An 18,626-nucleotide genomic window follows, 5' to 3' on the forward strand; every position below is an offset into this window, starting at 1 on the left:
TGCTTGCTGTGAAGATGCATGCCTTTTATTTTGGTAGCTGGGTCAGCTGGATGGGAAGATTCATGCCAGTTGTTTTGAATTATAAGTACCTTGATCTCTGACTTTTCGTTTTATCGTGGATTACGCAAATACGCAAGAGTTCTCTGCTTATTTTTATTGGTTTGTCAATTTACCTGATGAATGATTAAAGCAAATTATACTCCACTATATGAATAAGAATATTGCAGATATTCAAGTTGGAATTGGACGGGGAGAAGAATGCGGGAGCCTTCCTCAATTATTTTTCAGAAAACGCGTGGCCCCATAGTTACGTGAGATGAAATGACGTGATTAGCTTATAGCACACTCGATGGTGCCTTTATTTAAGGGATCGCTCTCCTCTTTAACTAACTTGCTCTACTACTCCGCATTCCCAGCCATTGGCGGGAATTTCGCCCGCATCCGATCCCCCAATGGCGCAAAAAAAAGGTACGCGTTGTTCATTTTCTTTTCGGGAGCAGATCTGCTATCCCAACATATCCAGCAGTCCAGCACTTGGTGCCAATTCTGTCTCGTCCTTAATACGTGTCCTCATACTTGTTTTTTATTGAAACGTGTCCCCATACTTAACAGTTATTACCCAGGTAAACTTCAATTAAATAAAAAAAAAAATTATTATGTTTTATAATTGCTTTTTCCCTGCAGAACCTAACCCACCTAGTTATACTATCCATGGAGAATCGATCAAATTTTAATTACACATATACCTTGTTTTGAAGGATGTATCTTGCATTCAATACATGTATAGAAAGAAACCTTCCATTTGAAAGTATATCAAAATAGGATGGCTTATTCTTCTGGAGTTCTGAGTGGAACCAATGAAACCATGGTAAGGACGGAACATAATGGCACTGGGTATGTTGGGACACCAGATCAGCTCTCATTTTTTCCATAGCTGCAGTTATCTAATATTTAAGATTTTTTTAGCATTACCAAAGAGCATTACAGCTCTGAGTTTATATAGTCTATCATATCAAAAGAAAGAAAATTAGATAACTGCCGTTATCTAATTTTCAGCAATTATCAAAGATCATTGAACTGATTGAAGTTCAAGAGTTATATATCGTCTATCATGCCAAAATAAAGTGTGTGCTAAAGTAGCTTCTAGGAGTCTTTTGAGATGTTTTTATGTGTCATTTATTTGGCTAAATAATGAAAGTAACTCTATTATATCGATATTCTTTCAACCTTATTACTTGTTAGGTATTGAGTTTTGACTCAAGACTTTAGAGTAATTTAGAGTTTTTACACCTATTTATAAGTTATATTCTATTTTATCACTTTTTAATGTGAAATCACCTAATCCTCAACACGACCTCTTAATGTGCAACGAATGCCAACATCAAAACCTTTGATCAATATGTACTTCGTCCAGTTGAGCCAACGTATCTTTCTAAAACCATGTCATTTGTTCAGTACAAGTGGTGGACTTTCTTTTAAGGCCTAGTCAATTCTTGCCTAGGATATGATTGAAAATATTACCTGCCCTAATAGGCTAATACCGTATTAAACAATGACAAATGTAATTGCACTGATATATTGTCCTAACTTAATTACTAAAGTGTTGGGTTTTAACTAGCTTGATTACATAAATGCTTATTCTTAGTGAAAACGTGGTCCGCACGCCTACGGCATTTTGGTTTCGTTAGTTGATTGGTGGCTCTTTGTCCAACGGCGCACCTACTTTGACAGTGGCAACCTAGTAAGTTAGTAACCTACCTTGTCATTGAGTGGTGGGTGTGGTAGGACGATTTTATGGTTCCTTGTGTCCTCTTATTTTTTTTCCGTGGTATCAGCTATTATGCAAGAATTTGTATTTTTAAATGGCAACTTAAGTATTTGTAATAGGCTTCCGATGATTGACATTGGCTAGATTGTGGCCGTTGGGCACAGATTAGATGGCGCTAGTTTCGGCTCTAAGGTGAGGGTTGAGGCAATGGGATTTGGGTCTAAAGTTGAAAGGTACGATGCTGAAATGGGTTTTGGCTAGTATTTGACAGTGATTCCATTCGATATAATCTTTTGATAATGAAATGAAGTTACCCAAAAATTTCAAGCCACACCTCTACGTTATATTTTCTTTTAGTACTTTTTTTAATATGTAGGTTGAAATAGGGTACATCGAAAGCTAGTATCTACTCAAAAAACATTTTTCTATTCCTAAACATTTTTCTAGTCTTCTCAAAAAAACAAAAAACAAAAAAAAGATTTTTCTAGTCGAAATAGGGTACATCGAGTAGATAGTATCTACTTCTATATAATCTTTGGAGGTCCATCTTTGGAAGGTACTCTGAGAATTGATCATTTGCGATTATTCCCATGTCTTATTTTGTAATACACGCCCGGTCGTTGTTTATATTGACAAAAAGCTATATTATTCTTATCGCTCATGTCAGTCAAAAGCGATATTATTCTTGTCGCTCATGTCATGACTGGCATAAAATTATCAGGATAAGCAGCCGAGGCAGGTGTGCCTTGACATGTATGCCGTTGGAATATTTTACGATTTAGCCTTTGTTGTGGTGTAATCATTTTGATGTTTCCATTATTCTTTTGAAGATTGTGTATCTGTCGGTCATGTTGTTTTCGAAAAACTGTATAGACTTTTAATTGATTACACGACATTTCGAAATATATATAATGTACGTGTATGAAAAGCTGGGTTACCAGCTTTCTTTGTGCTAATCTATTTGAAATCTTTCATCAAACGGAACCTTACTATAGTTTAGATTTTTTTATTTTATTTTGGGGTCGTTGTCTCTCACCAAGTCCTCATTTGTAGGCTCTTAGGTTTACTACGAAAGACCTGGCTGATGTATCATATGTGGCCTAATTAATCAGTTTAATACATGGTTAGTTGCGTTATGTTTGGCGGTACTATTTGGTCGATGCAAATATCTAGTGTAGATTCTTTCATCCTTAATATTTAAATGCAGGGCAGGCCGTGCAGGCTGCCGCCTGAGCCGGCCGTGAACCGGTGGCCTCGGATGATTTAATTATATACCGTATATATATTTTGTGTGCCATAGACATAAAGTTACGTCTTGCGCTCGCGGTAGAGCTGTTCGTCTCTTTTCAAACCAACTGAGGTTAGAGCGTTGTATTTGTATCTCGTTTTTATTTTTTTTTCTTTTCTTTTTCCTTTTAGGAACTGATATTTTTGTTCCTTTTCCATAAAAAAAAAAACAAACAATTAAGTAATTGTCTTTTCCTTTTTCATATAATTAGCTAATTCATTTCCTTCTCCATATAAAAATTTTGACGAAAAATCTTATATCTATACTATTATTAAAAGAAAAAAAAAAAAGAGCTTGCTCTCCAAAACTGAATTTTTTTACCAATTTAACCCTATATATCAAAAAACTCAAAAATATAATTAATCAATAGGGATAATAAATTGCACATTAGAAAACAAAAGAATAAAACTAAAAGAAATGGTAGCAAATGCGGTAGTTGTATGAAAATGTTCCCCACTACATTTATATTTTCTCCACACACAGTGGGTGAGTCCTGATATCATTTTGGGACATACTTTAGATGCTTAATCAGAGGGTTTAGGCTCAATGTCCCCCCCTGTATTCAGCAGTTTCATTAATCAAGGCTTGAGTGCACCCACTCCAACCCTTTATTCAAAAAAAAAAAAAAAGACCTTATATATGAATAAAAATTCATATATTTTTGCTTTATTATTAACCCTACATAGGATATTGTATTATTTTTTTGCACGATATATATATATCATATCCAAAGCGAAGCTTCGCTTTGAAATTAAAATGCGCATTTAGAGTTTAGAGTCACTTTTTCGCTCGCATATCCACATCTCGACCGTTTAGTTTTTAGGTACTAATGTATAGATCATCTCTGCAAATTTTCAGCCAAATTGATCATCTTTAAGGTATTTAACTCGTTTAAACCAATTGACCAACTAAATCTGTCCAACCTGAACCGTACTAACTTTAAGGCCGGGGGAGTTTATATCAATGTTCAAATATCTTTGTGAATGGATTGATTCTTTTTTCTTTGTGAATGGATTGATTCTTAATTAAAAAGAAATGGCTTGTTTGTGTTTTTATTCTTTCCATTGGCATTTGTATTGCATATTTACGTATCGAAAGAAATGGCAGGAAACGATGTAGTCTCAGCAAAAGATATGTTCCAACCCTGCAACGTGGAGGAAGAAACACATGATGAGACAATAATCTCAATCTCTATCCCTGAAATAGACGACGAACATGAGGACTGGGGTAAAGATTTTTTCTTAATGTAGGAACGTAGAACATTTGGTCTATCGATCTATACTGTTTGATTCAATGTTCAAATATCTTTGTGGATGTTTCATATACAGTGTTCGAAAGACGAAGGTATATCAAAAGATCTGTGCCTCTATACAATTCGTGTCTGAAAGGTGACTGGAAAGAGGCTAAGAGAATTATAGGCGAAGATCCCAATATTATACGTGCCAGTATCACACACGGGTGCCAGAAACCTCTTCATGTTGCGGCAGGAGCGGGACAAGTTCTTTTTGTGGAGCAGTTGATGAAATATATAACCGAAGAAGATTTACTCTCTAAAGATGCAAAGGGCAATACAGCCTTTTGCTTTGCTGTTGCAGTTGGGTCTGTACCCATCGCTAAGCTCATGATCAGAAAGAACCCACAACTGCCTCAAATTCGCGGTGGGGAAGGAATGACAACGCTTTATATGGCCACTTTGTTTGGACACGAAGAGATGGCGTGGTTTCTGTATCCTAAGCTTATAGAAGATATTGATGTACGGGACCGACTCGGGATATTTTTCAGTTGCATCCACAATGATTTATATGGTAATTAATCTTTTCTTTTTGTTTGGTTACTTTATGAGAACAAATTATTTATACGGTACTTAGGTATATCGATCAAGGTCTGTTTTGTTAACAAAAAAAAAAAAAAAAAAAAAAAGGAGTAGAACTCTTTTTTTTTTTTTCTTTTTTTTTTCCTGTTGGATCCTATGCGAAGTTAAAAGAGTGATGAAATTGGTTTCCTGTTGTTGCATGTTGTCGTTCTTTGCTGTACAGAAATAGCCTTGAAAATGCTTCATGACTACCGAGAGCTTGCTGTGGCTCGTGATATGAATGGTGAAACAGCGGTACATTTGTTGGCACGCAAGCCTTCAATATTTTCCAACAAAAGACCTGGAATATGGAAATGCTTCGTTCAGTCTCGTAAGTTTCTTTGCTTAGTCAAGCTTCATTTATTTAGTCTTTCTCATAGATGCATATAAAGTACGAAAATCAAATTGCAGAATACACTTTTTTTCTTAGTTACCATATGGTAATCTTATTGATGACATTAGAGTGTGGCCCGAAGGCAGGCCTAGAGTTTCTATCTCTCATACCCCTAGAACTGCTAATGCAGTGGCACATAGGCTTGCAAGTGAAGCCTATGAATCTGCTGATAAGGTAGAATGGTATGATGTTGTTCCTGATTTGCTAAGAGATGTGACTTGATACATATTTTACGCAAGCGCACGTATCATTGTCAAGTAAGGGAAGTATTTGAACCTTGATTATCGTACCTCGGGGATTAGCGTTAGAGCTAACCGGCTTTAGGACTACTAAAAGCACACAATAAAAATATTAAATAAAATAAAAACTATAAACAATCAAGGCTCCAAGTCTTAGCAATGCTCGGCTTAGTTCACACTAAGCCTAATCAAAGCCACTAACTTGTAGCCTCAAGGTGGATATGCACAAATGAGTCGAAATTTATAGGAAAGTTTGAATTGAGAATTAACTAAATTGACCGCAAACAAAAATGAAAATTAAACTAACTACAAAATTAAATTGGGTTTTCAAATGATGGGAACATGGGAGTGTCGGGTGATTCACAGTAATTATCTTGCAAATATCGATGCCAATTTCACAAATGCATGCATTTCCTATATGTATTAAGTCCCGTATCTAGTACCGGTCAAGTCTACTAAACCAATTATCTTTTTGGCATATTGATTATGCCGATTAGGGCCACAATCAACTCTCTAACTTAGGCATTACGCCAGTTAAGGCCGCAATATCTAAAATTAGAGGCCTAGAGAGCAAGATAATGGAGACTCAAGCAAGCTTAGCTACAATTAAGCTAGCTAATGGTTACAACACTTAAATCCTAGATGCCATAGACTAATAAGTTGTCAATTTATCAATCTAATCATCACAATCCCACAACATAATTTCAAAGGGTAACAAAGCCTAAAAACGTGTTTTTACGGACCAATGAATTCAGATTCAAAGCATACACAAAGAAAATTGCATTTATTAAAAGTAACGCATCAATATTTATACAAGATGAGTTAGAGATTCACAACCCTAACTCCCAATTTGAACTACTCACAACCCATCATCAAATACATAAGAAATTAAGAGAAATGATAGAGGAGAGAGGGAACACAAGCTATGCTCACAATTTACTATAGGCAAATATGAACCCAACTTGAAATGCCAAAATCCTTTTGTGGTGATGAAACCTTGATAATATGAAGTGAAAGCCCCTTAATTACTCCTTCATATTTTGAGAGAAAATGATAAGAGATTTGAAAATGGAGGAGAGAGAATGGGGAGGTGGGTAGGTTTAGGTGTGTTGCGGCTGTCGCCGAGAGAGTGCCGAGAATGGAATTTCCCTATATATCCATATGGGGTCTGTTTTGTGCTCTTCGTGTAAGAAAAGAGTGAGAGGATGAGACTGCCACGTGTTAGCACCACAATGGACACAAGAGACAAAGCAGAAATATTCAGTGTGCTAGCGCGTGAGATAGAGAAATAATGGTGATGGTGTAATTATCTAATGGGCTCAAGTTAATTAAACAATTGAATGTTTAATTGCAGCCTGCACGTGATGATGCTTCTGAAGACTAACTTCAATGCTTAATTAATCATTTGATTAATTAATGACATCAAAGATTAATTAACAGAAATTCTTCTTTACTTCATTTCTTGATTATTCGCTCTGATTTTGGGTCATCTCCACAACTCCGCTTATAACCTAGAAATAAATAAAATTAGATTAATTACATAATATTTAGTTTGAAGATTAGCTTAATTCTAGTGTTTAGAATGTAATTACGCGCATAAAAATGCAAATAATCATACCCCCACACTTGAACTTTGTTTGTCCCCAAGCAAACTAAATGTAAAATAATATCCAAAAATCTATTAACTCAAACACATATGCTCAACTTAAAGAAAATGCGGTATTAGCATTTCCAACCATAACCCTCGGAGAACTAATTATGTATATGACCATGAGATTGAGAAAGCACAACATAGGATTTATGAATTTCTAAGGCAATTAAGATGCACATGTGAGAAATGCTCAAGTATTTGCATGTGTTGACCATGTGTCAAATCAATCCACCATAATCAAATAGGCATATAGAAGATTCGACATAACCCACTAAACTCACATAGGTTCAATAAATATTACCGCTCAAGTGTTTAGGGGCTATATATGTTTCACTCAAAAAATAATTTCATAACACGCGCCACCACATGCTTGCTATTCGATCTCTTCTCCGCTAGATAGCTAACAACATTTAAGATCAAGAAGTCTTTTATTTAGTTGTAATGGAGCTAAGGGCGAGTGGCTAATAGAAATGAAGGATAGGAAAAGACAAAATCCACGTGAGCCCGTGAAGTGACTCTTTCTTGTAGAGATATATGACTTTTGCTTCCGAATGTTAGGTCACTCACTCTAAAATCCAACGTACAACCCACTAACTAAACTATGTAATAAACAATACTATTTTTTTCCCTCTTTCTCTTTTTGTTTTTTTTGTTTGGTAGAACTTTCTTTTCTATACAAATCACTCACCCCCACACTTTCGATATTTCTTTTCTTTTGAAGCACTCAAACATAAAATCATTCTCTCGAATCGCTTCACAAACTACCATGGAAGGATAGGATAAAAGTGTATAGGCTAGGTAGGAATTTGTGGTGCTAATGAACAAAAAGGCTAAATATACAAATAGGCTCAAAGCGGCAATCTAGTGGTAAATGTCTTTGGGCACATGCTTCTTTGGCGATGGTGGTATAACTCTGATGCCTCAATCTTTTTCATCCCATTGTGAGCTAACAAGTAGCCTCGAGAGGTCTCAAGCAAGTTCTAGATACACAATGTCATGAAATTGTACACACATTAAAGAATAAGTGAATGAACAATACATACACTATAGATATAGGCACAAAAGCTCACAAATAAGGACATGTAAGTCAATCAAATCATCTATATTCTTCTGTAATTATGATGAACCAACCTAACCATAGGCTATGTGCACACATATAGTCAAGCATAGATCACATATACACTTATCGCAAAACAAATTCAAAGTTCTAGATCATGCTCAATCTATCCACAATCACAACAAGCTAAGTCCATGGCTCGTCATTGGGGTTGAAAAAAGGCATAACCACTATAATCTAATTATAAAAAGCTTTTTTTATTTTTTTTATTTTTTGATTGAAGAAAATAAGGCACCCGAGCCTTCACCAGTCACCCCAACACTTAAAACTAACGTTGTCCTCAATGTTGTCAAGTGATCTCGAAAGCTAAATCCACGTTGGATTTAGGCATGAGAGTGAAGTCTGGGCAAAGGCACAAGATTTAACTATGAAAATGAAAATCTAAATGCGGAGAAAAGTTACGGAGAACCCCCTTTGTCGACCCTACATTGCTAACGACCCTTGGAGAAGACCAATAGACACCAACCTCAAGGCATAAACCTTGACTTCCTTAATATATGCTCCAAGCTAGCTCTAGGTGCTCATTAAAGATTCCATTTAGAAATAGTGTCCAAAGAGCAATGCATCGAAAATAGCCCATCAAATAGTGAAGACAAAAGTCCTCCATTAAGATCATAGGCTTTGCCACCTCCAACACACCTCATGACTGCACATAGATTACCTTCCAAAGATGAAATGAAGTGCAAAGAAGTCCAACCAACCCATGTGAGCAAAACTAGTGAGTGCAAAAAACTTCCAGCAATGACCTCTCTGCATTCAATATCCATATCTCAGACTTTGAGAGTAATAAGCAGGTAAAGCTCCTTGTGTTGGAAAGTAGACTCAGAGAGCTTTCTATCCATATAAAGTAGGCCACCTATCTCCAAATGAGATAAAAACTAAAGTTGGTCAAATTTGACGGTCTATCATGAAGTTTGCTGCTGACCCTCAGTCACCAAAACTGCAATATCTGGGGCTCTAGAGGTGAAAAGAGGGTGAGACCAACTGGATATGAAAGTAGACTCATATATAAACTATGGTAAGGTAAGATTTCATTGAAAAATCATTTCTGAGTCCAAAATGGTTGGCCTCCAAACTCACTGATATCTTCTACAGTTTCTGCTGTGCCCTGTTTCTGACCTCTGTCACTTGGAACACTAATTCTGAAGCTAGGAAGGTGCAAAGTAAAAAATGTTGTGCCAAAATATAGAAGACATGTGAAGATACATCTCTAAAAAATTTTGGCTCCAAATATCTTGATATGTAGAGGGTGTAGCTTCCCAAATTCACTATACAAAAGCTGCCTCTGTTCTAACCTCCATTCAATGACCATTAAATAACTGGAGTTCTAGTGACTCAAAGAGGCTGAAATTTTGGCAGATGATAATAGAGATATAGGAGAATATAGGAAATGTCAGCCCAAAATAGCACGCAGATTGGAAGATATAGTCTCCCAAAGTCAACTAAATTTTCTGGACAGAAACTTCTCACTACTACATTCAATCTTTCTTCACACCTCCCATCCTCCTAAAAAGATGGCTAAATAGCTTTATTGATGCAAAATGAACAAGTTAATTTCAAAACCACCTAGGAAAGACCCCAAGCTGGTCTTCTTCACTTTTCTTCCTCAAGGTGGCTCAAATGATGTATTCTTACCACCCACAACATTTGTGCTAGCCTCACTATCATTTCCAAAGCATCTAGCAATTGAAGAAGCGAGCTTGTAGCTTGGAGCCTTGGAGGTGGAGGCCAATCATACCTCTTTGGCGTTTCCTTCTTCTTTACAACTCCACAAGTCTCTCTTAACTTCTTGATGGACTCCTTTTGTGTCTCACTCAACTCCCCAAATCTCGCCTAGTGATGAGTAGACCAGACCATTCCTATCCCTAGAGCTATCATAAATATGTGTATCTTCCTCCTTATTCCTCCCCTCTTTTTTGATCGAAATAGATGGCTCAAACTCAAGAAGAGTATGTCTAATGTCGTCACTAACCTTCCTAGAGGTGTCAGCAGCCTTAGATGGGTCCCTAGCCTTCATGGTCTCACCATCTAATCTAGGATCCAAGACATCCTCATCACTAGAAGTGTTCTTTCTTGACATGGCCATTTCCTTGACACTATCAATCAAACCATATTTGCTTCCATCATTTTCAAAGGACAAGAAACCATAACCTTTACCACGAATAGCTCCTCCGGAAGGTACATTTTCTTCCTCTCCGGCTACCTTATCCACCCCATTGTTTCTTCCTTTGGTATTCAAAGTCGCATCATCCACTCCATATTTACCGGAAGGTACATTTTCTTCCCGTCCGGTCTCATTCTCCTTGTGATAAAAAGAATCATGATGTGTATGCAATTGATCATCAACGGCATGGCCAAGGGGTACATTTTCTTCCCACTTGGCCCCATATGAATGCAAATCAACATCGTCATCAAATAAAGGATTTGAATGAAAAGTAGAATATGAAGGCATGTAAACATGATTATCATATTCCTTTCCCGAACGTAGGGTGGTGACGACATTGCATTCGTGGAGTTTTCCTCTTGGGTTTGGCTCCGCTTGTGAAGGTAGGGCTCCTTGTTGAAGTGTGCTAAGCTCCTTTGCCATTTGATCCATTTGCACTTCCAATAGTCCCATTTGTTTTGCATGGTGGCTTGACCTTGGGATAGTATAGTAATACATTGAGACATAGTAGCAAGAATATCCTCATTTGTACTTTTCTTCTCCTCCGGTTGTGATGCAATGAAAACACATTGAAACTTGTTAGGATCATAGCCACCACCTTGAGTGAACCCGGGGGGAGCATTTTGAGCATGAAATCCTTAACTTGAGGTGAATTGGCATTGAGAATTAGGCCCGTATGCTTGCTGTCCATGTTGACGATATTGTGAAGAATGAGTGTTTCCTTGATGTGTATTGCCATAATGAGCAAAATTTGATGAGTCTTGACCTTGGCCACCTCTAAACCTTTGCTTTCCACCTTGAACCCACTAGACGAACCTCTTTGGTCTCTTTAAGAAAAATTTGGGTGATTCCTCCAACCCGGATTGTATGTAGGTGAGTAAGGATCATTCTAGGGTGCGCACCATAAGAATTCACGACCTTTACTTGCTCTTGAACAAAATATGGATAGTTACGTGCAAGATGACACTCACTAGTAGCATGTGTAGGTGACTCACATAGAAGACATAAAGATGAAGACAATAAGGCGGCCTTGACATGATGTGTAGATGAACCACGCTCTTGAGCTTGAAGAAGTAGATCAAGCTTCCTCTTACGGTTATATAATCGGCACTAGAGCTCTCTTGGGCAACCCTTGTCTCATGAGTGCTATTGGTGTCATAATATGGATCTTTCCTCAATCTTTCCCTCCTAGAGTCATGATCATCCCATTGCCTCAATTGTCGACCCAAGTGCTCAAGTATATCCCATGCCTCAGTCTCACCATGGCTATGAAGTGAACCTTGTGAAGCAACATCAACCCTCCTCCTCTCATGTGATAACAAATCACCATAGAAACCTTCAATCATCATTGACTTAGTCAAGCCATGATGAGGACATGCATTGCACATATCCTTGTACCTATCTCATGCCTCCCAAAAGGTCTCATGATCGCGTTGAGTAAAGAGTAAGAGCTCATGTCTCATGCTAGTGGTCTTGTGTGGTGGGTAGTAAGCATCGAAGAAAGTGCCCGTTAACTCATCCCATGATCATATACTCCTTGATTGTAGCTTCAAAAACCATTCCTTTGCATCATCTCTAAGTGAGAAAGGAAATAACCTCATCTTGAACTCTCCCTTCAGAAGTCCACCATTTGACATAGTGCTCACAATTGCCTCAAAGTCTTGCATGTGGTTGATGGCCTTCTCGGATGGTCCCACGAAAAACAGGCAAGATGCTCAATTGTTGAGGCTTTATCTCAAAGTCTACCTCTCTAACAGGAAGCACTAAGTATGATACTGTGTTGACCATGAAATTTCGCAGAAACAGTAGAAGATAAGATATTAACCCCCTAAAATATATCGGTCCCTCCAAAAAGGGAGATATCGGAAATATCACAGATATTCCAATTCTTGGGTAGGTTTAGCCGTTTAGCTGTGTTGTGGTTGTCGCCAAGAGAGAGCTGAGAATGGATATATACGGGTCTGTTTTGTGGTTTTCGTGCAAGAAAAGAGTGAGAGGATGAGGCTGCCACGTGTTAGCACCACAATGGATACAAGAGACAAAGCAGAAATATTCAGTGTGCTAGCGCGTGAGATAGAGAAATAATGGTGATGGTGTAATTATCTAATGGGCTAAGGTTAATTCAACAATTGAATGTTTAATTGCTGCCTACAAGTGATGATGCTTCTGATGACTAACTTCAATGCTCAATTAATTTATTATCCAATGATTAATTAATGACATCAAAGATTAATTAACAGATTTTTTTTTTTTTTGAAACTAAACGACGACAACCTTTTATTAGAAGAACTAGTTGTTACAAGAAGTAGCAAAGAGCCCATCAAGAATCGGAGGGATACTCCCACTCCATGAAACTTGTAGCCCTGAAACTAAGGCATTTTTAGCAAGATTATGAGCAATCCTATTTGATTCTCTATAAACATGTGTAAAAAAATAACCTGCCAAGAAGGTCAAAGATGAAGAGATATCGTCGACGACTCTACCTAGCTCTGAGGTATCCTCCCCTTTAGCTTGTACTGCTTGCACCAAACGCAAACAATCTGATTCGAACATTATAGGTGTTAAGTGATAGTCCTCTGCTAGTTTACATGCAAGACAGCCAGTGAAGACTTCTACCATAATTGGAGACATGATATGATCAAATCTGTAGCATGCTCCAGCCACGACCAAACTTTTTTCATCGCGTACTACCACTCCAACACCACCTCTATGTGTGTTTTCATCATAAGCCCCATCCAAGTTAGCCTTAAGCCAACCAACTGGTGGAGGGCACCAAGGTTTAACCCAGTGGCTAGCTTTGATAGTTTGTTTAGCTCGCGTAGCTTTGAACGAATGAAACAAGGATACAGCTTGGAAGTACACTTGAGTAACAGAATGAATCTTACTTGACCAGACTCTTTGGTTGCGTTCCTTCCATATACCCCAAATCAAGATTAGCAGTAGCCGAACTCCAGACTCTTTGATTTCTTTTTTTCTTCATTTCTTGATTATTCGCTCCGATTTTGGGCCATTTCCTTCCGAACTCCACAACTCCGCTTACAACCTACAAATAAATAAAATTAGATTAATTACATAATAATTAGTTTGAAGATTAGCTTAATTCTAGTGTTTAGAATGTAATTACGGGCATAAAAATGCAAGTAATGAAGATGTTCTAAGCTATGATTGTAACCATATTACAAAAGATCAATAATAAACCAGTCTCTCTTTGATTAAAAAAAAAAAGTGGTAAAACATTACATACATAAAGTATGTAACCCATCATATTCTTAATCATGAAAATAAGAGTTCTGAAATATTTATTGTGAGGATGAATATTCTTAAAAGAGTTTAGCTCACTATATTGTTGTTTTCAATTTTTCCATTATGGCTCTAACTCAAGCTCCAATGTAATGTTTAGTTGTTGGAGGAACAAATAACAAAAAATACTTGGGAACTCCTGGCATTCAATTACTGAAGTTTCTTTGGGAAACCGTTGTCTGGCAACATGACTGGATGGTTCTGGACGTTATAAGAAGGCCATCACATGCTTTATTTATCGCAACAAAAATGGGAAATTTTGAGTTTGTGGCCGAGCTTCTGCACTCGTATCCTGACTTGATATGGGAAACAGATGAAAAGCACCGGAGTGTATTTCACATTGCAGTTATGTTCCATGACACAAGTTTCTTCAATCTGCTAAATCAGTTAGGTGTATACAAGGATTTTATAGTCTCCTTCAAGGACGATGAGAACAATAACATACTGCATTTAGCGGCAAAACTGGCTCCACCAAATCAATTGGGTGCCGTGCCAGGACCTGCCTTTCAAATGCAACGGGAGTTACTGTGGTTCCAGGTACTTAATGATTCCTTTTTTCTCCTCCTTTGTACTTATTTTCTCTTTGCGGTGAACTGTCTAGTGCTTCTATATTATTGGCTTGTTTTTTTTGTTAATATATATATATCGTTAGTTGTGTTTTGGTTCGTAAATGTCATTTCCCATTATCAAAATCAAAACAAATTAAAATTTTCAATTATGCTCACCAGAAAAAGAACAAAAGCAGTCCAACTAATCCATGCAATAATGCCTCATACTACTAATGTGCGCAGGGGCTGGAAAGGACTCTCCAACGTTCCTATCTAGAGATGAAAAATTCAGAAGGTAAAACACCTAAAGATTTATTTACCGAAGAGCATAAAGGTTTAATGGTAAAAGGAGAATCGTGGATGAAAAGTTTGGCCAGCTCATGCACGCTTGCTTCAACACTTATCGCCATTTCTGTTTTTACTTCACTCACCAGTGTCATTGATGACAGAATCACTTATAATGGAGGAGGAACACATACGACACTGCCAGTTTGTGTCTTATCAAATATTTTTGCATTATTTTACTCTTCGCTTGGAATAATAATATTCGTGTCCATCCTGTCATCACGCTTCGCAGAGGATGATTTCCTCATATCACTGCCCTTGAAGCTCATAGTTGGACTCGGATCACTCTACATCTCTACTATAGCCATGATGGTTTCTTTTGGCACCGCCTTATACACAACATATCACCATAGACTAAACTGGCTTCCTGTTCTTGTTTTCATACTGGCATCCCTGCTACTTAGTTGTCTTTATCGTCTGCACAGTCCTCTCGTTTCCTATGTATTACACACAACGTACCATTCTTGGGTGAGATTACCAACTACACATAACTTGTAACTTTTTTAAGTTAAATCTGTTAAAAAAAACATGTTACTCTCTCTGGAGAGGTGGGGACTGTGGCGTCCAGGTGACGGCCTGATATTGGCTAGCAGGGATGGGGGTTTCCTTTCCTCAGAGGGCAAGGAGATGGAGGGCGGCGGGTTTCTCTGTCGTCGACCTCTCAAAAACTTTCAAGGTGAGGATGATGGCGGTGTATGGTATCGATCTGTCCGTATCATGATCAGAACTCGGGTTCTACGTCTTGGGTGGACGTCCGGCATCAACGTTGTCGAATGGGTGGCTGCAGGTTTTCGGGCTGCCAGGATGGAAGGCTGGAGGCTCGAGTTTGATGGGCTTGGCCATCGTCTGATGCAGCTGAGGATTGTAGCTGGTTGTAGGGACGTGATGGCTCTGAACTCGGCGGCGATTGGGGCTGGCTCGGTTAATGTTGGCGGTGGCGAGATGCTCATCAACGGTGGTGTAGATGGTGTAGAGATGTTGACGGCTGGCCTGTGGCCTAGGGTTTTCTCTAGGTTCATGGGTTGGGGGGTTAATGTATTTGGGCTTGGGTTCAAGTCCATTGGCATGGGCTTGGACTGTTGTCTTCCTTTTTCTAGTTTATTTTATAGGGTTCTTGACCCAAAGCACAAAAATAGACTAAAACTATTCCATTTACCCCAGCAACAAAATTTTATTCCCACTAACACAATTTAAGATAAAATGACAGTTTTAACCTTGATTTAATTAATAAATTACAAATGCCCTCTCTCCTATCTCTCTCCCTCCCTCACCGGCGATTTCTTCTGCCTCCTCTCTCTCTCTCTCCCCTCTCTCTCTCTCTCTCTCTCGCGGCCAGCGCACGGCCTTCAGCTCAGTCTCTGGTCTAGATGGCCGGCGGTGAGACGAGGCCGACGATCACGTCGACGGAGGTGATACATCGGTGAAGGTGCAGATCCAATCGACGACCTCAAACGCTGCTTTGTCGTTTCGCAGCAAAACGAACCCGAATTGCACGGAGACGACGGCCTGGCCTTTATGGTTGACGAGCTCCACAGGCTACGATTCGAGGAACTCCGGCGCGAGGTCCCCGTCGCGACGTTTCAACCATGTTACCGTTGGTTGACGAGCTCCGCAGGCTACGCCGAGAAGCCGCTGGAGGCCTTGAAGGAGATTCAGTCGCTTGTGCTGCCGGTGAGCATTGGCCTTTTGCTATCACTTTGATCTTCAAATGGGCTTTTTGGGCCTTTGTTGTTGCTCGTGCTCGTGTCGCTGGAGGAATTGAATTGGAGGAAGAGTGCGTCGTAGTGATATGAAAATGAGGTGTTGCGACGTGTCTGCAATTGGATTCGAAGGATATGAAAAGAGACTCAAGGTATGTTTCTTCGAGCCAGGTGGTCATGATGCAAATGAAGTGCAGAACCAAAAAGAGAAGAAAGTTGAAAGTCTGGCGGAACTGCAAAACAAAAATATGGGCTTGAAACTCTAATAAAGGGTGCTATTATTTATTCTTCTTTTGTCTGTTTTTTTTTTTTAAGTAACTGGACAGAAGGAAAGAAAAAAAAAAAGGGTCCTTGAATGTCTATTGCCCTCTAATAGACGTCTATTACCCCTCTATTGGAGGGCAATAGACGGCTATTGGGGGGCAATAGACGTTATGAATTTATGTAATCTCTTTGTTTTTTTTCTGTAATCAAAGTTTTATTTGTCTAAATTTAGGGAGATTAGTTCTCATTTTGGCAACTGAAAGTCCTATTGGGGGGCAATAGACGTCTATTAGGGGGCAATACATGGATGATAGTCGTCTATTGGGGGGCAATACATGGCTGATAGTCGTCTATTGGGGGGCAATACATGGCTGATAGTCGTCTATTGGGGGGCAATACATGGCTGATAGTCATCTATTGGGGGGCAATACATGGTTGATAGTCGTCTATTGGGGGGCAATAGACGTCTATTGGGGGCAAAAAAACTTTCCGGTGAGATTTTCAGCAAATTCCGGAGGCCGATAGCCGGTGACCGGAATCCGGCGACCGTTGACCGGAATCCGGCGACCGTTGACCGGAATCCGGTGGCCGGTCACCGGGTTCCGGCGGCCGGTCACCGGACTCCGGCGGTCGGTGACCGGGCTCCGGCGAAGTCTCCCATGGTTTCTCTCTCTAAGTAACAAAGGGGTAAGGGTAAAATGGTATTAAAAAAATTAAAAAACAAAAAAAAAAATCTTAATGGGGTATTAGGGAATACCTCCTTAGAGTGTTTTGGGTAAGAGAGAATTAAAAAAACTTAATGGGGTAAGTGGGAAAAAAATCTCTAAAAATGGTGTAAATGGACAAAACCCCTATTTTATACCAATTCTTCTAGTTTTGTGGGAGGAATCTGTAGTTTCTCTCTGAGATTTATCACCAAAAATATCTGGGATGTCTTGGCCTCTTGATTTTCTAGGACATTGTAGGGTAGATTTTGGCTGAACTTCATGATCTTTAAAAATGTTGAATTACCTAGGTAATGACTCTTTTGACATGCAACCCTATAATATGGTGGGTCGTTATGTGTAATTTAGCTGATCAATTCAATGAGTTGACATTTCTCTCAAAAAAAGAAAAAAAAATTGTAGCATTTTCTTTTCTCTTTTCTTTTTGCAGTGGAAGCACAGCTTATAAGTTTGTAATTACTCGAAAACTTAAGCAAACTAGTCACAAATCCAGCGCGATGCTATGTTTTTGTTTCTTCTTGAATTTTATGCGTAATAAAGTAGCAATTCTAAAGGAGAGACTCTAATGAAGACCTTTAAAATAAGGACTAGTGGAAGACTTTTCTAATCAACGGTTTAGGAGACTCACTTTTCGATTACATTTCGGCAAATCAACCGTTAGATGTTTAGGTATGCATGAGTAGATCATTTCTGAAAATTTTCTTTCAAATTGCTAATCGTTAAGGTACTTAACTAGATCAAATCAAATGATGAACTAAATTTGTCAAACCTGAACCATTCATTTTATAAATAATAAATTAGGATTATGAATGCCTTAATAGTTTTCAGTTTGGTCGAAAATTTGTAAAAATGATTCACTCATGAATTTCTAAACATCTAACGGTTGATTTGCCGAAATGTGATCGAAAAATGGGTCACACAACTGTTGATTAGAAAGTCCTCAACTAGTCCTCATTTTAAAGGTCCTCATTAAAGCCTGTCTCGCAATTATAATTCAAAAAATGTTGGCTTACTTTCATGTTGGATATGTAATATAACTAAATCTATTATTATTTTACAAAATGCAGAAGTTGGTGTTCTAACCAGAATTGTGTATTTACATATTACAAATTGACGAAGATTAAACATTTGGTACTTGTTGAAGGAGATTCATAGCCCAAACAGGTTTTCTTATCCTAATTGTAATAGGGGTAGATTATTCTGGACATCCTAGTCTTCATGAAAATATGATTCCTTGTACTCTAAGATATTGTGCTTGTTATTCTCTATAA

The 18,626-nt window shown here is 38.4% G+C and overlaps 1 protein-coding gene and 1 non-coding gene across 5 annotated transcripts; both read left to right on the plus strand.

Annotated features, from left to right (window-relative positions):
• Positions 1–419: 419 nt before the first annotated feature.
• LOC133718750 (uncharacterized) lies at positions 420–15,172 on the plus strand. Of its 4 annotated transcripts, XM_062145623.1 has the most exons (7): positions 420–468; positions 4,164–4,283; positions 4,385–4,861; positions 5,093–5,239; positions 13,874–14,310; positions 14,565–14,616; positions 14,771–15,000. In XM_062145623.1, exons 1-7 carry the CDS (start codon positions 453–455, stop codon positions 14,860–14,862), a joined length of 1,341 nt encoding a protein of 446 aa, XP_062001607.1. In that variant the 5' UTR covers positions 420–452; the 3' UTR covers positions 14,863–15,000. The 4 variants fall into 4 exon arrangements, with proteins under 4 accessions (XP_062001607.1, XP_062001604.1, XP_062001606.1 ...); XM_062145620.1 differs by having other exon boundaries at positions 14,565–15,172; XM_062145622.1 differs by lacking the exon at positions 420–468 and adding an exon at positions 1,105–2,001 and having other exon boundaries at positions 14,565–15,172.
• LOC133719088 (small nucleolar RNA R71) lies at positions 11,833–11,939 on the plus strand. Its single transcript, XR_009850817.1, has one exon. It is a non-coding gene; the product is annotated as a small nucleolar RNA R71 (small nucleolar RNA).
• Positions 15,173–18,626: the final 3,454 nt, after the last annotated feature.

This window comes from Rosa rugosa, chromosome 6 (assembly GCF_958449725.1).
Source record: "Rosa rugosa chromosome 6, drRosRugo1.1, whole genome shotgun sequence".
NCBI lineage: Eukaryota > Viridiplantae > Streptophyta > Magnoliopsida > Rosales > Rosaceae > Rosa > Rosa rugosa.